Below are 22,742 nucleotides of genomic sequence, written 5' to 3'. Positions count from 1 at the left end.
TTATTATTTTGTTTTATTTTTTTATTTTTTTGATTGACATGATTTTCGGCAAACCACACAACTTTTGGGTGGTCACGTGGTCTTAAAAAAATCAACAAAACCCACCTCATGAGTATTTGAACCAATGACAGTGCATTCTATGCTGGGAATGCCATGAAAATTAGATAAAGTAATTATGCTGCGCGACGCAGCATCAGGCAGGAGAGCCAATGTGGCATCGCGCAGCAGCCGTCATCAATGGGTTAAGAGAATGTCACTAATTATGCATAACACATACCGCATTCATATGGCTGCTGATTAAATGTGGTAAATGTCACTAGCCTTTCTTCTTTTATAATTCTGCTATAATGCTGTTAGATTACAGATACTGTACCTGCTTATCCAGGAACTCTCTGGCATCTTTCTCAATGTGTCCCTCGTACAGGTTGGTGGTAAGGCTCATTAGACCCATCTTCGACAAGCCAAAGTCTGTAAGCTTGATATGTCCCATGGAGGTGATCAGAAGACTATTGGGAAAGAGGAATACATCGAACGGTTTTACTTTTGTTAAGTTCAAATTATTGTTTTTAGCCACTGTGCATTAGTTTTGCTTCTGACACTCACTTGTCAGGTTTGAGGTCTCTATGGACAATACCATAGTTGTGCAGGTATTCCAGGGCTAAAACCGTCTCAGCAAAGTACATCCTTGCCAGCTCCACAGGCAGAGCCCCGATGTTCTTCAACAAAGTGGCACAATCACCACCTGAGAACACAGAAACAACACAAATGATTGTTGAAGTGTGAGCGGATTTAGCCATTTCATAGTTTTGACTACTTGAGAAGTGTTGAATGAAAAAATATTCAGACACATGGTACTGAAGATAATTACCATCGTGAAGCAATAGTGCATCATAATATGTGAATCTTATTTTGTGATGCCCTTGTGCTGATAGATGTATCAGAGTAAAAACGTTGAATTTCTTATTGCTTTGTTTCTCTTTTTGGCTTTTTATCCACCTTTGAACCTACTAAACCAGGTTTTTGCCTTGTCAATATAAGTAACTCACAAGTTATGTCTACCGCTTTATGCCTCAAAAACGCCTCTGTCCTGAGCTGCCCTCCAGAAAAAAATTCAGCCCAACTGGAGAGGAAGATGAGCAGGGCTGGAGCAGCAATGTGATTCCATTGACCTTATTTGACTTTTCATTGTCAAGAATCACTATGATTGTGAAATAAGACTCTTATCTGCCCCTCTGGAAATATAAGTGAGTTATTGAAGCATATTACATTGGCATTTCCTGAATCTGTAATGTTTGGTTTGGGACTATGGTACAACAAGGACAGGGCACACAAAACCACTTGAAGGTCACTTTTTATCGCAAACAAAAGGTTCAAAAGAATGTACTGATTTATACTGAACTTATTTAAAAAGAAAAAACTGTTTCCTGATTTGGTGAAGATCATTGCATCGAATGTAGAAAAGTGCCATAAGTATAAATAAGAGCAAACTTAATCTGACTCCCTTACCCTCTACATATTCCATGACCATGCACAGATGTCTGCGTGTCTCAAAGGAGCAGAACATGAAGACAACAAACGGGTTCTCTGCAAAGGTGAGGATGTCCCTCTCTACAAATGCCTGCTGGATCTGGTTCCTCAGGATCAGATTCTGCTTGTTGATCTTCTTCATGGCAAAACGCTGACGCGTCTCCCTGTGGCGCACCAGGTAGACAGCGCTGGAGAAAACAGTGGGAGAGAAGAGCCAAGAGAAAAAATGAAGGGACTGACAGCAGGGTGAGACCATGTTGAGGTGTACTGTATTGGAAAAAACTCAAAGTAGAATGCATTTTTCATCTGCTTTTGGGTTTTTGCGTTTTTCTTTTTTTTTCCCGCTCGTTATTGGACAGTTTGGAGAGACGTAATGGGGAGTTGAAATGGGGAAAAGAGGGGAGGTCATGCAGAGAACTGACTACGGGTCAGATTCGGACCGGGTCTGCTGCAATGAGGACTGAGCCTCTAGGGGATGCTCTAATCACTACACAATGAGCGCCCCCACATCTGCTTTTAGATTAACGCATTAAAATAATGTGGTACAAAATGTCAAGTCCCAAGTTAGTAACCCTTTGAATTTATTTTGTATTCAGAAAAATCCTCTGTCTTTTAAATGGGCAGATAATGGAGGAATAATGCCAGTTTCACACTCGCAAGTCGCAATGTTCTCCTTTTTGATCTCCTGGATGCAGCATGCGGAACTGAATCTTTCAAAATGCAGCAACGTGTGTGCTGATGTAGACCTGGAGATTACATTTTATTTTCTTAAAGTCCCTACATTGCTTGACATTTTAAGTGTACGTCATTGGCTTTCAAATCATTGAACAGACCAGTGCTTAATTACATGTAAAACAACTGACTTTTAAATGTTGAATTATTCTCTGAGCCAGGTTAAAGGACTGGGAAACTGCTTTTAGTGTCTGAATTTGTCAGTTTTTTTTACACCATGTCAGACTACATATATGGTCCGTCCCACATGGGATTAGAAGACTCTATTTATCATTAAACATGAAAAATACAACAATATATCCTTTGAAGAACACAATCATATCAAATTGATCATAGCATTTCATCTGTATAATTTTAGTTTATGTTTCTGTGGCAGTGTTCTTTTCTTTCAGCACATTGAGGTTGAATTCAAGATACTGTCTTGTTTAAAACACTTAATTGGTTTAGATTTGCTGTCTATGAAGGGATCAATGAGGTTTCAATCAATGCTTACCCATATGCTCCATTACTGATCAGTTTGATGGTCTGAAAATCTTCTTCACTTGGTGGCTTGATGGCTCTTCCTTTTCCCTGGTGACACATTCAACATTTTAAAATTAGAAAATAAAATAAACACAAAGGCCGGTTAAAATTAAATGCTCAAATTGCAGTGTTTCTTTTATGATATTGATAGTGTGTGTGTGTGTGTGTGTGTGTGTGTGTGTGTGTGTGTGTGTGTGTGTGTGTGTGTGCGCACAAAGTGTTAATATGTTCTTCACCTCTACTGAGTCATCGGTCTCTGGAGTATGTGGACCCTCACTGTCATAGCTGTCAAGACTCACAATTTCTGTTGAGAAACATGTTTGTTAATGAGCAAACTGGGTGTCAAACTGAGGCAGTTTTCATTCTAAAACACCAGGCCCCTCTCACACTGCAGCAAGCAGATAAGAAAATTGCATGTGCTCAGACTTTTTTTCAAAAGAACAGCTATTGGACTTTTGAAACAGCTGAAGGGGCCAAACATGCCGGATCACAGAAAGAAAAATATTAGAGAATTAGAAAATTAAAATAGCTTCTCCCTATTAATTTTTTGTTTTCTCCTTCAGCTCACATTCCCTCTAACTTTGTACTTCCTTCCTTCTTGAGCAGCATCGGCAGCTAATTTTCCCTGTCCTTCCACTCTTGTATGTGACAGCTGCTGGAAAGCACTGATTATAGTCCCGCTTCGTTAACGCAGGGAAATAATTCAATGGTAGTTGACTTTAAGAAGTGCTTGAAAACACAGCTCTGTACATCACTGAGCTGATTATTGCATAATTTGTGTTTGACGCCGAAAACAATTCCTCTTGTCTGTATGAGGAACCATGAAAATAAATAAAAGTGTGAAAGTGAGGACGTGCAAGCAGCGGCATACGTGGGTGTGTGAATGTGTCTATGCATGATAATGTGGGTGCAAAGGAAAATGCAAGATCAAGATATCAAATGACACATTCTTCGTAGAGATAAACTAGCAGGCCCACATTTTTCATGCATTCAGAAATAAAACTTTAGCATTTTTCTTGGGAAGAAGTCATTCCGAGTCATTTAACTCAATCAGTTGATGAACTGCTCCTGATGGATTAGACTGGGAGCGGCTGAGCAGATGTGAATTAGAGCTGTTAGGAGTTTGAGCCTTGATGATTAATGATAGACAGCGATGACATCGCCCCGCCAGCCAGCTAATGATCCAGCCAGTCCAAACTCTACATATCCTACTGTATATCCTTATGCTGAACATCCAGTTAAGCTGATCAATAGCTTAAAGTCTGACACTGCTGCCCCCAGCTCAGACAACATGAGCCAACAGCACCCTAACAGGCAACTATTGATGGGTTTTTGAAACACAAGGAAAACACAGGAAGTATAAAGTTGCCATGGAGTCAGTCAGTTAGCTGTGCGTTACAACCCAGTTTTCTTTTTGTTTTGTTTTCGTTCCTATATTTTATATTTCTTTACATTTTGGCAAATTTGGCACTGTTAAAAGTGTGCCACATTAGATATAAGCAGTTTCTGTTGGCAATGTACAGACACCTCATGATTTCTAGGTGGGTTTTCTTTACATTTATTTGCGATGGACATCAGAGATAACGATAGTTTTAGAAAGGAGCTGGTCAGGCTCTGTGTGTAAGAAATCCACCTACTAGTGCCTCTCAAGCTTCCTAATTAAGATGGTTCAGTATTAATAAATCTGTAGTTTCGGAGTAGGCCTATCCGGCTTATCCAGCAGCAATTGTTTGTACATGACTGTTTGTGTTTCTATTAAAAAATAGATATAGCATAATGAGCTTCTTTTTCCAGGCTAGCTGTTTTCCACTGCTCTCAGACTCTATGCTAAGCTAATCACCCCCTGGCTTCAGGTATGTTGGGTGGGTACATATATGTATAAATGTTTGATGCATCTCACTTTTGGAAACAAAACAGATAAGTGTATATAAAGGGTAATTGGTTAGGCTTAGGGTTTAGCTAATGTCGAATAGAAAGTATCAACAACTTTCTCTTACCCTCCAGTGGGTCTCTGGTCAGTCCCAACTGGCTGATGATGTATCGTGGGATGTCTGCCTTCATCAGCTGTCCCTCCTTGGCGTGGTCCTCCGCTGCCTCCAACAGGTGGTAAAACTCCTCAGGGTTGAATTCCTAGCATTGGAAGGGGGAAATTAATGAAGTGTCAAAGGAAGCCACAACTTAAAATGACCACAACTGGAGAATTTAAATGTAGTGTACAGAAAAACATTCCTCAGATGATTGGTGCAAACGTGTCGATAACGTATTAAAAGCGAATGTATCTCTGCATATCACAATATTGATTTATTTCTACAGCTGGGATTTGACCCATTATGACACATTTCCTAGTAAGCACTAACAAAATAACGTGACAACAGCTAAACAACTTATAATCACAAAACTACAATTAACTTCAACCCGCCACAATTTCATGATCAAAACACCACGGTGGGACTGTCAAACAAACACAATCAGTGTCAATACACCTCCAAACTTTAAATTGCTTTCTTGAAACATCCTTTCTTTTACTCAATAAAACAGGCTTTTGTGTTGCGGTGTCCTGTGGGATTCAGTTTCATTCCTGTTGGTGGAATAACATTTTGATTAGAAAGCAGAGCCTCGGGGCAGCAAGGATAATTTCCTTGCACCCCTGCTCTCTCATATCTTCTCCCCTCGATCCAGAGAAAAAAGACAGAGTACGCAGAGGGGGAATCAACCTGCCTCTCTGATAGCTTTGCTCTGCTCCGGGTTAATATTCTTGCAGCTATAACGGCCTCCTCCTGACTGTGTGACATTTTCACTGAATCAGACCTCGCCACTGACTTGAATGCTAAATGAACTCTACGTATGGGTGGGAGGGGGGGGGGGCAACATTCAATCTGTGCGTGTCTCCTCCTCTCTAACATAGAGGGCCATGAGGATCTTCACTCTCCCCTCCACATCCCGCCTGACCCTATCGACCTCTCCTGGCGGTCGCCCGGGCAACGGAAAGATGAGCCGCGAGGGTTGGGAGGAAGGGGCCGCGCCAATGACGAACATGTGAGGCCATCAATCAGTGAGCTGATATATCCGGCTAGGGCTAATCCTCCAGAAGGACTTGGTACTACTCAGTAAGTAACAAGTGAGTTATAGACTATATGTATCAACAGGCCAAGGACAGGCCTCCGTCTCCCAGCTGATTAGATGGTGCTGCTGAGAAACAAGTGATGCAGGTGGAAAGAATCATTTTAAGTTGGAATAACATCCCGCGGCGATAAGGGTGTACTCCGCTCATGAGTGACACGGCTTAAACAAAAACCATGACCTCTCCTTCATTATACCATATCATGCGCCGACATCTCTCAGGATGCTGAAGGATGTCTCATAGGAAGAATTCCAAGGACAAAGTAAATATGCAAAACAAGTGCAAAGAAAAGAGGTAAAGAGAAAAACTCCAGAACTCTGGAAGGATAATTTAATGATATAAAGCCTTTTGCAATCCTTTGTGATATACGTTGCTTCTATCCTCTGTGACATATTGGATTAGATATGTACCCTGTTTTCAAATGTTATTACTTAATGACAAATCGTCCATGAGCCTTTCTTCTGCTCATAACACAGTTTTGTTTGCAGACTTTAAAGGGCAATTTAGTATTGCGTTTCCATGATGTCAGGGACACGCAAGAAACACAAAAAAAATTAAAGTCAAAGTCGAAGGCACAGGGATATTCGGACTTTTAGACCTTATGGATCCTGTATTTTGCATTATATTATTTTTTTCAACCCCACAGGACACATTGTTTTTATGCGTACACAGTTGTCTTGTTTTTTTTGTCTTTGAAAATAAATAGTTCATGTAAAGAATTACCAGAATGCATATTTAAACAATGCTGAATGTCTGTTGAATCATCTGTTTAATAACCCAGGATGGGCACTATGACCATTGACGTGAGATAGGACTGACCAGAGGTTGTTTTATTATTCATCAACTTGTTTTTACACGGCTTGCTTCTGTGTTTACCCAAATTTCGTGTAGGTATGCTATAATGCAGAGTACCATCCTTGGATGAGTGTATAAATAAGTCATACATCCCTGTTGAATGCACAGTAGACTGCCCGCCCCACTACTGCTCATTCTTTAATGCCATATTAGTGTGAAGAAGTCGACCCTCCATCTCAACGTGGGAGGACAGGATCATTTTCACAGCAGATGAAGTATATCCCACTCAGAATGTGAAAAAGCCCTCAGGACAAAGGATTTTATCATTCTTTCAAAAAATAGCTAATTTGGTGAATTTGATCTCTGACGACTTGAGAAACTTACCAAACACTCGAGGAGCCTGGCTGGACGAGATATGATGAGGAAGAGCTTTTTGACCAGCTCAATGACAAAGGTGAGCTCCGAACTCTCCGAGCGCTCATAAGCCTGATGGTGAGGAAATGACAGACATAGGGTCACTATGTGCAGTGGTAAACTAATGAGGCAAAATAACATAAATTCCTTTCAACATCACGACCATTAGTTCACAACTCACGTCATGCAGCAGCTTCTCCAGGTTCTCCTGAAGTTCACAGAAGTAAACGCTGGTGATGAGGCCCTCACGTGATTTGGTCAGGCAGTCTCTGGACAGCTCAGCCACCTGGTGGTGGATGAAGCTGAGGACCCCGTCGGCCAGTGGCAGGACACTCTCTGGGGAGTAGTTGTGCATGAACTCCGCCAGCCGCTCCTCCATCTGAGCTGTGGCCTAAGTGAATATGAGCCGGTGGTAAACACTCAGTCAGTAACTATGAAGTGTTGAGGAACAGAAGTTAAGGGGTTGGTTACATATTGGCTTAGAGCAAGATCTAATTGATTTTCGTGCCCATGATCAATGACTTACACCTTAAAGTTATGACTTGATCAATGACCTCAAGGAGTTTTCACACATGGCAGTGTCATGAGCTTATTGAAAACAGTGAATACAATTTCAGTGGATGCTATATAGATAACCATCTATAAAATATCTAGAATATGAGTCGCATTTTCTAATGTTAAAATGTGAACGTAATTCAGGGTAGTTCAATAGGTGGACGCTGACTACATGCATATTTGATAAAAGTACGGATGCACAGTTTGCGCTTGTGTTTATGTTTGTATGAGGCTGACCTTAGGGAAGCGCTCCTTGTAGACGTGGTTCATCATCACTATTTCGTTGTCATAACAGGATGGTGAGCGCCCCGGGCTGAAGAGAGACAAACACAGAGAGCAGGAGTGTGATGTACAACGCTGACTGAGAAAATCAAAGAAAGGCAGGACTGAGCAAAAGAGAAAGAGGGGGAGGCAGTTGTTAATACAAGAGATGTGCAATCCTGAATTTTACACTTGAACGAAGCAATAATTACATTCTGTCTGTATATTATGCTAATCAACTGATCAGAAATTCAGTACACTCTGTTTAGTTTCTCTAATGGCTCCGGTGTCCTTCTGCACGTCACACCACACTTCTCCATCACAAGCATCAGACGTCAGACAAGCATGAAAACATAGTCACATGTACACTTTCCTACACGCATTCATTCACAAATATAAGTGAGGCGACATCAACATGTGGCAGAGAAAAAGCCCCAAATCCTAATGCGTTTGATTCATGGAAGCTCATACAGTTGCGATTCACCAAAGAAAAGCATAACATGAACGGATGCCTTGTTGGAAAACACATTGTAAGTTTAGCTTCACAGAAAGATCAGATATTTACAGTGAAAATGAGGCATGCTGAGGTACACAATAAAGGCATTATGTGTACTGAAGCCAGAAGATAATATCTAGGGCAGCTACCGCTGAGGAGCTGAATATGAAAACTGAATACTGATAAGTAGTAACGTGTTATATGTAGTTGGGGCATGTTGGATCCAAAGAGGGGGGTGTAATAGGTGTGGTTGTAGGGAGAATAGAGAGAATAGAGAAACTGATGCACTCTGGAGAGGATTTAAGCACTGGAGGGTGGAATCATACTGATATATTACTAGTGGTGGAAAGCATTCTGCATTTAATCAAGCCCGGAAAATGTACATGTTGAGGTAATTGTACTTTACCTGAGTGTTTCTATTTTCTACTTTTTTTACATTTATGTCTAAAGATTGTAATCCAAAACATACAATTAGCTTATTAAATATGGTTCCTTAGATTTATGATTTATTTACCAGTATACTGTATGTTATAGGTAAGGATGGTTATATTTGATACATGATATCATATTATTATTTTATATATTTTCAAAATCACAAAAATTCCAAACCCTATCTATAGCACTTAGTCCTTAGCCAATTATCTCCCACTGAAGACTAAAATCTTTAAAACAGTACTAAATGATAAACTTTTTATAAATAAATAAAAAGCAAACATTACTTGTATGGGAATTAAGAGCAAATGAGAATGAATACACATTTGAGTGTTTTCAACTCTATAGCACAGAAAAAAAAACCTATCCCAGAAATTGCTACACAGACAGTACTTTATCAATAGGATCAACAAACAAGCTTTACATTGGATACTTGGCGTACTCTAACATGCCAGTAACTTTATTAGTATTTCATAGTGCGGTTTTGGTACTTTTACTAAGTTTCTAATCTTTTTAAATAATACCTATCAAATTATTCAGTGTCACTACTATACCCAGGCCAGAACACAACATGTTGATTTAAACAATGAATCATGAATGTTTGGTACATGGAGAAAAATGTCACATGATTTTTATCTGAGTGCAAGTGTCAAAGACTGGGGGCCACTTCCTGAGAATAAAATAGAAACTAAAGTCTTTATATTGCTTGTAGTCTCACGCACAAATATATGTAGAAAATAATAGTCAGTGGGTCATTTGCTGAAAGTGTCCTTTGCACGCGACCTGCTGTTCTCTCACCTGAGGCTTCGAGAGCGAGGACGGACGTGCGGCGAGCGTCGGCCCCCGTCATCGTCCGTGATGCTCTCGGTGCTGCCAAAGTGCTTGGACAGGAAGTGCAGCTCGTCCATGGTCGGCTGGAAGGGCAGCTGGTGCAGACGCTCCTGGGAGGAGCTAGATGACTGCAGAGAGAGACATGGAAAAGATGCCAGGTTAAAATATGAACCCGCTCTTAGATCTTTAGTTTAAAAATAGATATCATCCAGTCATGGAAAAATCCACAACAAAGAAATGAACGAGAACAAACAGAACGCCTTAATTGATGAAGAGAAGAGAAGAGAAGAGAAGAGAAGAGAAGAGAAGAGAAGAGAAGAGAAGAGAAGAGAAGAGAAGAGAAGAGAAGAGAAGAGAAGAGAAGAGAAGAGAAGAGAAGAGAAGAGAAGAGAAGAGAAGAGAATGTGTACTTTGTTCTATGATGTGAGTGGGAGGAAAGGACTGAAACAAAGAAGCAACTAACTTAAAAGAACAGGGAAGAAAAGAAAGATAGAGAAACAATACAAATATCCAGAAGCAGAGTAGTGTAGGAGGGCTAAACAAAATCATGTGGACTAAAAATTGGAGCAAAAAGACTGCAGGGAATGAAAGAATTACTAAAACTAAACTAAAGTTGACAGCTTCTTTAAGTGTCTGCTGGCTCGGGAGGTTAATGGCAGCACTACTCTGTCTTAAACAAAATACTTTTCTTTAGCGCAGGAGGGGAAAAAACAGCCTGGATCAATTGTTGGCTTAATGAACACATATCCCAACGGGAAACCATGGTTTGCTTCAGCCACACAACGGTTCCTGCTATAAAAATCCATTAAAAAAAATCCATTCAGGTCTTAGCCACTTGCAAGCTGCAGCACAGCACTGAGATGATGCTGTTGTGAATGCAGAGAGTCCATTCAGCAGAATCAATTAATATGTTCTCTAGAGAGCCAGACAGCTAAGAGACTGAAGGAAATGCCAGTGGATATGATGGTGTCTCAGAGGGAAACCATTTCATAACTGTCGCCCTCCTTTCTTTCAGTCACAGGGTGCATGTTGATTCACTTGATTGCATCCAGATTCTCCCTCACTTGCCTCTCAGTCCCTTACACTGAACAAAAAAGAGAGTGATGCAAGGAAAAGAGGGAGGAGATAACTATAGAGACACGTTAGGAGAAATCTCCTTCAGCGTCATTGAAAGTCAGTTTTCTGATGATAATGGCACAGATGAATCACTTGTCAGTCAGCTTCAGAAGCTCTTTTGGCACCTTGGAGTTTTTGTTAGCACATACTGTATATGTACTGTTTTAATCAAACAATAATATGGCAGCATAGTTATAATTTCTAGTGTTGTTAGTTTTTTATATACAGTATATATTTCCTCCCACACTTAAAAATAGAATGTCTTGGCAAGTTTTTCCCCTTTAAACCCACAGTTGTTAATAGACCTCTTCCTGACTTTGACGTCACATGAGACAGTTGAAAAAGGGACATGAAATTAATCACCTTTTTTTTGGTGAATGATAAAAGTTGCATGGTGTTTTTGTGAATTAGACCTATAGTTGACACGGATGATCTTATTTAAAGTAGGTGGTGAAACTGGATATAATAGGTCTAAATTTGGGAGTACGTCTAAATTCGGGATTAATACGACACCTGGGTTATATTTTTCCTGTTTGTTAAAGCAGCATCCAGCTGCAGCGTCCAATAGCACACACATTTCCAACAAAGGCTTTTTGGTATTGGGCTACACTAATAGGCCACAGTTTTCTTCATCCGTGAGGTTTTCGCCATCTTTTAACAGTAACAGTTAACATATTCAGATTTTCTGCATAAATTTGGTTCATATCTACCTCCTTCATAAAGGGAAAAACCTCAACATGCACACACACACACACACACACACACACACACACACACACACACACACACACACACACACACACACACACACACACACACTTCTCCTTTCATCTGCCCTGTTCAGTATGCAGGGGTCCTGCTGTAACTAATCAAGCGAGTAATGGCCCATGTAAGAACCCGCAGAGCAGTAAAACCTGACGGCATGGAGTTGAGGGGGGAGTGACGGAGGTGGACAGTAGTATGGAGAGGCTAGGAAACCAGCTTCAACTTCAGCCATGAGTGAGAACAAAGATCAATGGTTCTCTCTATATGTGCTGCTTTGAGGAGATGCTGGAGATGTGTGAAACGGCAGTAAAGATGCCCAGGAAGGGATTGGGTACAAAATGGCACTGAGATGTACAAGGATCATGAGTCAACACCTTGCCTTCACCTGAGTGTCACACACATAAGGGTTCATTGCTGAAATTGACTGTTATACCAAATGGGGCCTTTTCAGTGTGCATCTCTGCGAGTATTCTCATATGCTTCAAACATCTCTCACTCTCAGACAAAAGTGAGCATTGTTGTTGTCTCTCTGCTTCAAAACACATTCCCCTTCCACCTACACCCGCTTTTATTCATTTCTGTTTTTTGTTTTTATCATCCATCTATGCAGCTCTGGGGACAAAATGATGGATGCAAGAATAGTTACTGGAACAGGCAGAAATATACAGATTGGTTAGTTTTAATTTCCATTATCTTTTCCACTTTTTTCCCCAGAAAGGCAAAGTCATTAGTGCAGATAAATCACGTTGATAATGTCTTAGCAACTGATTTTTATTTTTAGCTCTGCTTTACATGTTATGCATGTTCTTCAACACTAAAAGGTGTCGCAATAATCATCGGAGACTTGCAGCAGCAATTACTGAGTCACAGGGGCGTGTGCGTGTATGCGTGGCATTTTGCTGCAAGTGTGGCGTGTAATCATTTTAGAGGCATAACAAAACAAAAATAGAACATGCAACTTCAGAATATTTAATACATAAGCAGAGAAGCAGACACTGATTTGCATTAAAATATATGCAAACAGATTCCTTGAGTGACATACATATTTCATGCAAAGAAAACAAAAACCCACTTCATCCATTTAGCAATGGTTGAAAACTTTAACATACTGCTTTGTATATCCCATCACTTGCGCAACTATATTATTAGGAGAAGAAAATGCTAATTCCACACTTTAACTTTTTAGTTACAATAACCATTCATTTGTTTCTCTATGAAATGGAAATGAGGGAAAGTGCTGAATTTTCATGCTATGAAGAGGGAAAAACTTGAAGGCATTTCTCTGTGGAAGCAGAATCACCCAAAGCTTCACGTTTTCCTTCAGGGAACTTTCAGGAGACTGCTGCTGCACTGTGGTGTCCTGTTTGATAGTTTCATGTTACAAGGACATACTAAACCAGCTCTATCCTACATTCGAGAGATTAAAAGGCCTGGTGCATTAGTTGCTGCAGTAACAATACTTGATAGATGGAGGAAAATAACTATACTGTACTGTAGGTTAGTCTGTGGTAAAAACCAGTCATAATGCTAACCTCTCACAGAGAGTGTTACATCACATTGATTTCTGGGGTTGAGTGTTTTGGAAATGACCAAATCGCTCTACCACCCAAGCCACAGCCTCCTTATGTCGACCCATTGATGTTGAAGAACTTTCTTGGCAAAAAGTGGTAAATAACCTGCACCCATATGCGCCTTTTAACCTCAGGAGGATAAATTGCTTTACACCAGCACTGGTGGTGGATGTGCTGGCCTGGCATTCAGAAGCAATGACCTCTGAATGATTCTATGTTCATGTTGATTACCCTGTGAACTCTGATCTGATATTTTTGTCCAATAGGCCTACACATAAATATAAATATGTCAGTCAAATGATAACTAGAGATGTACCACAATACGCAGATTTGTTTTTGGCTCAAACACTGATTTAATCAAGTGGATTGAGCATTGGGTGGAACTAGATCAATCCACATTAAATACACTTTACTTCAGTGCTTCAGTTATTAGTTACATTCATTAAGTCACACTGGGTTCGATGGCTCTATTTTCAGTTCCAGGCTAGTCATTGGCCTCATGTTACGTAAAAGAAAAATTAGTTGAGTGAGGTACATAGATTTAATCTTTGGTAAAATGGTATCGAACTGGAAACCAGTATAGGATGATTGAGCTACTGGAATGGGTATCAGGAGAGAAAAAGTTGAAACATAGTTGAAACATAGTAATTAATTTTTGTCCTCAAGAAAAAAAGATGAGAAAGACAAGATATCAATGTGTTGATAAATTCATTTAAAATTAAACAATTGCACAGGAGCTGTGAGCGTGGAACCTTATTCATGCTCTTGAACTTACAGTTGAACTGGGTGTATTGGTGCCATATCCCGACGAAGGCAGAGACGCCAAGGACCATCTACGACCATCAGCCCTACGGACAAAAATAAAAGTGGAAGAGGGAGCACATATGTTAGAACCAAAAACTGTTTTCTCTCTCAGCCAGAACTCCAAAAACAGTTTCTATTTTAGTCCGTCCAAACCACACAATCAACAAATATACTGAAGCTATTCCACCACCTTCACTTCCTTTCAATCTATCCAATTACACTTTTGCTCCCTTAATTCCTCTCTTCCCTTTGGCATGCTCCAGCCATCCCGGAGTCTGACACTCTCAGTGAGCGATGAAGGGTACACGTTTGGACAAAATGCTGGCACCCCGTCTCTGACATCTGAGCCTGCTGTCACGCTTCTGCCACATGCACACACTCAGGGGGGACACCGAGTGTGTGCGTGTGACAGATTTGTGACAGCAAACATAGCAAACACAATTTTAGTTCGCACGATTCTTGTTGTGGTGCAGGTGTGACTTATATTGTGAATAAAGCAGGAGATGCCAACCTGCGAGAAGATGCGAAGGAAAAGTGGGCAGGTCCGCTTGGTGAGAAGTTACGCGGGCTGTCCAATGGGCTGCTTCCTGTTAAAATACATAGGGACAGGACACAAAAGAACACAGACTGTGGGTTAATTCACAGGTTATACATCCTTGACCCAGTACTGCAGAATTTAATAATCAAATATTAACTTAAAGTGCTATTTGATGCAAGATGAAAATCGTGTTCTTTCCAACCTTTAAAGATTGACAATTATGAAATTTTTACAGCACAGCGTCTCTCCACTAGCCTGGTCCAACCAGACCATCGTACTTCATTTCATTTGTACAGAAGGTCTGGAACTGCTGTAATTGGCAAACGTTCACTCACTTGGAGGCGGGTGTCTGTTGAAGTTTAAAACTATTGGATCTGCTCAGTGCCATTCTGGATTAGCCAACCAATCGCATATCGTTTGGTCGTGACGTATGTCATGAGCCGGCTTCTGACGGTGTGTTCCAGTTGTACAGGGAACTCGGAAATTTCCGACTTCACTACATATTGTAGTCTATGGATCTACCGGTACCTGGCAACGGTAACTTGCTTGAGCCTAACGTTTAGTTATTTGGATGAGAAAGGTTGAAGCCTTTCCCGAGCAGATGCACTGGAACACAGACAGGTCGGAATTCAGAACTACCAAGTCGGAAATTTTCGAGTTCCGAGTATAAGGGAACGCAGCATTCAAATGAAACTGGAGCGCGACTTCGACATCATCGTTTTCAGCCACTCGCTCTGTTCGCTGATTGGACAGCCAAAAGTCTGGCTGGAGAAGGACCCCATGAACACAAGACTGACTACTGAAGTGAAATGAAAATTGAGCTGAAGTAGGTAGGCGGGCGGAGCCAGGCTATCTCTCCACAGAGATTTTCTGTTTTATGGCGCATTAGGTTCGGTTGTCTCCGACTGTGCTAAGGGCTAATGTCAGTCAGAATTTGTAGGAGCTCGTTTTACAGGGATAACTCTCTCCATTGCTTGGTGTGACAGTAAAGAAAGTGAAAGGAAAGCATAGTGTGTTACTATGACAACTGCAAGATCAGATCCGTTGCAGCATATTTACTTGTTTTTTTATTGTTTTTCAGTTTTGATATGTTTCAAACACGTTGTATAAAAATAATTTCAAAGTAGATGTTTGTTTATTATCTGATTAAACATAATTGAAGTTACAGAGGTTTCTTCCATGTTCTCTCCTGTTGTTTCATTATCCGAAATAAGAGTTAAAGCATAGCATTTTATAAACTGACCTATGTGTCCCGGCAGTGGAGAGTGTGGCCGTGGCAGGGTTGGGGATGTACTGGTCAGGATGAGGCTTTTCCGGTTACTGGTTCTGCAGCTAGAACATATATGAGAAAAAAGAGCATGTCAATATTTGTCTTTGCAATATTTAAGGCTTCATCGATTCCAGACAGGTGAGAGCTAACACACACACACACACAACTGTGTGACCCTGAAGTTGACGAATATACTTATCTCTGTGTTTGGCTCTAAGTCCGTGTGTTGACATGTCACCCTGAGTGGAGAATATTTAGCCTGTAGCGCAGAATGTGTGGGTTTATGTGTGTATGCTTTTTATCCTGAGTGAAACCGTATGATTCACATAATGCAGGACTTTATTGACATCCACCCACCTACAGGGGAGAGCAACAAAACAACAAAGATTTTTAATTTCCTCTAGGTCCAGCACCGCGACAGCTGCTGCCATAATGTCAGGAATGATGGAGGGATGGAGGGAGAGGAAGAATGAAGAACTGAAATGATTGAACCTGCTGCCACTACTGGAGTCCTCTTTGAACAATGTCACAATGGAGAACTTACGGGGATAGATGCACAAGGGGTGAGAGTCTTACATAACAGCTTGTGGAAAGTGGAAAGTGGATTTTTCAGGTGTTATTTTCACGTTTGGATTGGGTTCGCTCAGAGAGGCCGTTTGTGCTTGTCTGCTTGCTTCACTGGAGCGCCTGTCAGACCAGATTTTGCAGAGCGTAACCACATCTGACAAACAATACAAGTTTGCTGCATGTTGCGTCAGCCAGCACGCTGCTTTACATCCGAGCAGGAAAATGCAGCGAATCTCAGAAGAATCAGACGTAAAAATTAAAAAAAACATGGTCACACACACATCACATTGGATATTTGATGTATCTTCCTCCATCAATAATCCAAAAATCCCCATCTAGTAAACCTCCCACATCCTCCCTATGTCCATCACAGTATCTCTCCTTCTCCTTGATGCAAGCCTTCAGCAGTTGTTTTAAAAAGACTCAGACATCAAACCCCTGGCAGGATTTTATTGGTGGCATTGCGCCTCTGCGGGCACCAGCTGAGAGAGAGCTTGTACTCAACCTTGCAGAACAGAGGATCGTATTGAAATATTTAGGGGAAATGCATTAGCTTTGGATGGAGGGCTGGAAGTGGTTCAACGCACTCAGAAGATGAGAACAGAGGAGAAAGGGGGTGTGTTAGGGGGGAGAGAAGGAAAAGAAATCCAAAAAAAAAAGTGGCGACAGGAAGTGCAAACAGTAGGCCTATATATTCCTCTGATTTCTTTACTCTTTTCTTCGACCACAGGTGAAAACATGCTGTAATGCTGCAATCATCTTTCCTTTCACCTGCTCCTTAACATGTATTTTCTCCCATCTACATTTTTGTTTAGGCTTTTCCTCAATCAAAAGCTGAATCAATTGAGCATTCCCTAGCCAAGCTTCACTTGAACATAATCTTAACCTTTGATTCATGATTCATCCCGTCCACAGCAGTGCCACTGCAAATCTTCAGAGGGCAGTAATTCACTTGTAGGGGAAGTGTCTAATTTTTCAAACCACACATTTAAGGAACAGGGATTTAATGTCACCTGATTTCTTACTGTGAATTTTTCTTACTGCTTATTATTTTCAGTCTGACCCCAAACCTGTTCGACATCTTATGAAAATTACTCAGTCATCCGTTTCTCCTTCACTTATTTCATTTTACCCTCTCTAGCCTGCTATATTTTGTTCTGCTTTCTCCCTTTTCCTCAAATAAACTCCCCGACAGATGATAATTGAAAATTGGGACGTCATGAAAATCTGTTCTCCCCCTCCCACGTCCACTTTTTTAGGTTTATAGAGTCGATTAAACTATAAAAGACAGTAACAGAATGAGCAGGCACTAGGGCAAAGCAATCTAATATTCCCACAAAGCCAGAGGTATCTTGCAGCCACTATGTTTTATAACATTGTTATCTTAAACGAATGCTACAAAAGGACTTCTTGCCCACAGCAATTCTACTGTAGAAAAAGAAAAAGGTTGAGTCCTGTTCTTTCTTCCGTACTGCAGCTGCACACCACATATTTATTCCCAGAAAAGGTCACATTAGAGTCCTGCTGCTTGAGTTCTTGCAAGAGCTATGAGGACGACATACGGTAGGAGCAGCAGTGTGGAGAGGAGGGAAGAAACATCCAACTGTGGACATTTCAACACTGTTATAAACACTGAACGAAAATGTCACTACAGTATATTAAACATTTTGAGCAATGAAAAAAACAATGTACAGAAAGTTCATTTGTGCATATAAAAAGTGATGATAGCAACTGCCAAACGTGTGTCCAAATTTCTCGAAATGTTTCAACAGTCTCTCTCCATACTACCATCAGAAAGGCAGGCCAACCTATTAAAGGAAACGTTCATATTAGCCTGTCTGGTCCTGTCTTGTTTCCTGTCCTGGCCTGAAATCATGACCACATAATTAGCAGTCACAGCGGAGGCCTTCACTAAATGTGTCAGGAACAGGAGCCATAGGTGGCTGCAAGGAATTATGACGAACATGCTGTAGATTCACTAGACTGGGAAAGATAAGAGGATAAGAAAGGGGGGAATGTGTTGGTAGTAGAGGACAAAGTGTGTGTGTGCGCGTTTAAATCACTCTGTCACGGTTATGGTCTTGCAGCCCGGGCTCATCCTGCCTCAGTCTGGTTAGAAACAGTTAGTATGCTGCACATTACCCACTTTGAATCATAAATCTTTGAGCTTTCTCTTGTTTTCTGTGGTCAAACACAAGCACACACTCCATTTACAGCCAAACAATCACTGCATTACATCACCCACAACCTGCTCTGTTTTCACACAGCTGATGATATTTGGATTCATTCAGTCATTCGCTTGCGCATAAATGAATTTTGAATAGCTTCACACCTTTCCTTTCAAATAGTCAGACCCATTCAGAACCCTCAACAAAAACTTATCTTGACCCACAATGAATTGACCAAGAAGAGAACAGTGGTTCAAACCGGAGAAGAAGGAGATGACGTGAAGGTGGAATGCATAGTGTTACTATAGCAACACATTTAGAGTCACACTCAAAATGAGCAAACAGTGACATCTCCTCTTCTTCCACTGCAGCACACAGTGAGATAGATACAACTTGTGTTCAACAATTAAAATAAGGAGGCCACGCATCAGACTGAATCAGCTCTGATCTAAAGCCCATACAATCCCCAAAAACTATGATCTCACCCTGCATCAAAACACAACACTGTGAGTCAGTGTCTGTTGATACGGCGGAGCTGAGGACTGTTTGTTAATTTTCATGTGAGTGCCAGTTTTATAATCCATCATAATCCATTGTGTAATCCATCATGCAGGCTCAATCTGTGTGTGACAGAGGAGTAGTGGTCGAGGCGCGTGGTGCTGTCACTCAGACAGAGTATGATTCATTGGGGTCAGCCGTGCATGCTGCTATTGTGTGGGCTACTGTTGACGGACACCAGAGTTGATGAGAAAAAGCTGCCAGTGAGCAACAACTTTAATCATGTGAGAGAAATAGAAACAAAGTGTGTGTATGTGTGATGGTGTCATCAGGTCAATGTTTGTTCTGTTTGTAATGCGATAAAGTCCTGTTCTTTGAGCTCTCATCCATCCCAACCCAGCCTGCTCACTATGATCCTGGCGGCAATAACAGTAATGACCATAAAAACACTGGGCACCTAAAATGAATTTAAATGGGATTTTTGATTATTGTGAAAACACATTTTGTTTTTGGGTATCACAACTGTCTGCTGTCCTGGCTCCACAATGCTGGAGCGAGCTCCCCATTGATAACAGGAAAGCACAATCTCTTTCCATCTACTCATCGACTAAATGCTCATCTGTCCAGACCGCACCTTGGACCATGAAAATAGAGAAAAAAACTCTCTTTCTCTCACTCTATTCTTTCTAAATGCAGCACATGGGTCAGTTCTGCTTATGTGACGAAGTTGATGTACCTGACATGTTTGGGTTGTACCCACATGGTTGAATACACTCATAGTAAGTTGCTTTGCATAAAAATGTCAGCTTAATGTAATAGTAGTATACACAGCAATTTGTAGTGGTTAATTTGAAAGGACAATGTCAAAGGTAACCAAAAGAGAAAGAGCTAAAACAACAAACACATCGACAGATGTGACAGCCAACAACCCCTCTCAGTGTCTCCCTGCAACCAATAATGAAACCCAAAGCCGTCATTGGTTACAACGCTTTGGTCAGCCCCCTGTGTGATGGGTCAAAGGTTAAATCGGTGGTAATGACTCGTGTGGAAGCTTTGACGAGCAATTATCCCCCTGCAGGCCCTCGGCTGGCACACGGCCATTAGTCTGTCACACACACACGCCCGAGAATATGCACACACTCATGGAAAAGATATACGCAGGGGTGTTGATCTCCTAACACAGAACAAAAACTGTCCCAAACTGTGCACACTCATTACAGCAATGATAATTGTACAAACAAGTCGATGCTCTCTCAGTTCTATAGTATGAAACTGTGGATATGGAACAGTGGAACGGTCTATAATAAAAGAAGGTTAAGGTTGGTTAATTACAATTCAGATGTTGCATTAATAGCAAGCTAATTGATGGGAATCAGAAAAGTTGTAAACAAGCCAACAGTTTATAAAAAAATTCGAAGCCACTTCATCTGGAGATCAAACTGAAGGAGAGCAGATATTAAATATTGATGATAAGTCTGCATTGCACAGAAATATCACGTGTGCAGCGAGTAAGTTAGGTCAAAGTTAACATAGGTCAGTCATTATTTTAATGTGCACCTTTGTTTTCTTACTCCAAATACATTTGGCTAACCTGGAAGGTTTGTTTACACTCTGTATGTTTGTCTGATATCTTCACCATGTACCAAGAGCTCAGCAATAGACTACATAAGTAAAATGGACAACAATGCTGTGAGAAAAAAAAATAACACCCAGGTTGTAACAAATAAATTATCTTTTCGAAATCACAAGAGAACAAATCATCTCAATTACACTAATTAGTGGCCTCAGTGACAGATTGTCCAAATAAACCTGTGTTAGCTGGTGTTCACAGATGGGTAGGAAACATTCCCAGAAAACGGGAAGTGAATCAAAAACGCAAGATAGATAACAGTCTTTAACATGACTACATGCTAGCAGCGCTGTGAGGCTGTGATTATGCACAGCATTGTAGCTTAATATAAGATTTTAAATGTTGTTTGTTTCCAACCTCAGGCCTTGTGTTGTATGTCATACCCCTCTCTCTCTCTCTCACCACGTTTCCAATATCCAAATCTTCAATTATCTTTACACCCATTTATGAATAGCAGTTATAAATGACAGTAATGCATTTCATTACATTTGTATTCCCCTTGGTAATTACTTCCTAAATGATTTCTCACGTGGTTGCTGTCCTCTCTTCGCTTTCCACAAACAAAAAAGGCCTCTGATGGATTTATATCATGGCCAGATTTTAACAGAAGATAACTGACAAGAAAACTGCAGCAGTCATTGGCAAATTTAAACAGATCAGCTCCATATGATGCAATATAAATTAGAGGAGTGAGATGATTAAGAATGAAGAGCAGACACTGACGTCCAGGGAGTATATCGTGAGAGGACATTTAACTTTGCGGTGTAGGATGTTATTGAGGTAACAGGATGCGTGTTTCTGTGTGTGTGTGTGTGTGTGTGTGTGTGTGTGTGTGTGTGTGTGTGTGTGTGTGTGTGTGTGTGTGCTGTTAGATCAGAACTGATTATCCATTTGCATGCAAGTGTGAGCCTGTGACAGGTGTGAGGGAGCGCCTGTGCATGCTTAATGTGTTTTACCTATAGCAGATTATTAACTCTGTGTTTGTGTTTGTGTGTGTGGGTATGTGTGTGTGTGTGTGTGTGTTGTCTGTCAGTCAGCAGTGTCATCTTCTGCTCTAAGTGCTGACTCACAGGGCACAGAGGACACCAGACCTTACTGATGGTTATGCCATCGATCTGTCCGGTCTCACTTTCAGGTAACATCTCCCTCTCCCTCTCCCTCTCCCTCTCTCTCTCTCTCCATCAGCCTCACTTTCTCTCCGGCTGTCTCCTCTTCGTGACCTCTTAAAGGTGAGTGCATGTTTACAACTGAGGGAAATGGGATGGAAGTGGGTGGGATAAAATGCAAACCCTTTTAAAGGCTTTCTGGACAACCAGTCTGGTTCCTGTTAGTGCATCCTATTAAGCATTGCATTCGCTCTTCTAACTGCCAGTATCCCAAAACAACCACCAGGATCTAGATGGATCCCATCTCTGGAAAGTGGCCAAATCAAGCCATGTGGGCATACCGATCAGGCATGAGGCATTGAAAAGGAGATTGATGGGATGATTAATTGTTGCGGAAAGGCACCAGATGAAATCAAACAGGTGATGTAAAAGAAAAAGGGATGAGGATGGGAGACGACATAATGAAATGTGGAGAACATACATGACCCTCACGGTGTTAGGGGTTACTGCAGGGGTAAATCACATAGCTTTCTTGTTGCTATGCAATGTAATACAGAGAGACATACATAGAGGCTTTGGCTGTTATTCCCCATGAAAGGAGAAGCTGAGAAAGGACGGGGGCAAAGGAAAACAAAGTCGGCAAAAAAGGGAGAATAATCAAGTCAAACAATGAGGATGAAAAGAGAAAGGCAGAGAAAAGGATGCCATGGAAGAAGAAACAAACTGAAATACTGATTGACTCACCTAGTCATCAGTATGATAGAAAAACAGTATTTAACTTTTTTTTTTGGAATTCACGCTGTGACTAGGGGAAATTCTCAGTTTAAAATAGGATAGCTTAATAAATAGGTAAGAACAAGTGGTAGGGTGTATTGTTGTAACTCCTGAGTGTAGTAAATGGCTGACCAACTGTGTGGATGAAATACATGCTGACTAACAGTCGGACTATGTTTCTGGCTGAACTACTTCCTAATGAGAGTAGGCATCCTCACCAGGGTGGCTGATGTTATAGCAGGCTGGCTA

The 22,742-nt window shown here is 41.0% G+C and overlaps 1 protein-coding gene across 1 annotated transcript in view; it reads right to left on the bottom strand.

Moving 5' to 3' along the window:
• The window catches only part of mast1a (microtubule associated serine/threonine kinase 1a), a gene marked incomplete at both ends in the record, with an annotated part of 64,420 nt that overhangs the window by 11,718 nt on the left and 29,960 nt on the right, over positions 1–22,742 (bottom strand). Inside the window, 13 exons of the mRNA XM_080029237.1 lie at positions 374–506; positions 604–742; positions 1,507–1,715; positions 2,753–2,829; positions 3,018–3,085; positions 4,779–4,911; positions 7,082–7,183; positions 7,293–7,502; positions 7,904–7,979; positions 9,654–9,814; positions 13,914–13,986; positions 14,454–14,529; positions 15,724–15,812. Coding sequence (XP_079885363.1) covers positions 374–506; positions 604–742; positions 1,507–1,715; positions 2,753–2,829; positions 3,018–3,085; positions 4,779–4,911; positions 7,082–7,183; positions 7,293–7,502; positions 7,904–7,979; positions 9,654–9,814; positions 13,914–13,986; positions 14,454–14,529; positions 15,724–15,812 — 1,546 coding nt within the window. The remainder of the gene's footprint in view (positions 1–373; positions 507–603; positions 743–1,506; positions 1,716–2,752; positions 2,830–3,017; positions 3,086–4,778; positions 4,912–7,081; positions 7,184–7,292; positions 7,503–7,903; positions 7,980–9,653; positions 9,815–13,913; positions 13,987–14,453; positions 14,530–15,723; positions 15,813–22,742) is intronic.

The sequence above is a fragment of the Ammodytes marinus genome (assembly GCF_949987685.1).
Source record: "Ammodytes marinus genome assembly, chromosome: 6".
NCBI lineage: Eukaryota > Metazoa > Chordata > Actinopteri > Uranoscopiformes > Ammodytidae > Ammodytes > Ammodytes marinus.
The sequence above is the reverse complement of the archived record's forward strand: the minus strand, read 5'-3'. Positions and strand labels throughout refer to the sequence as shown.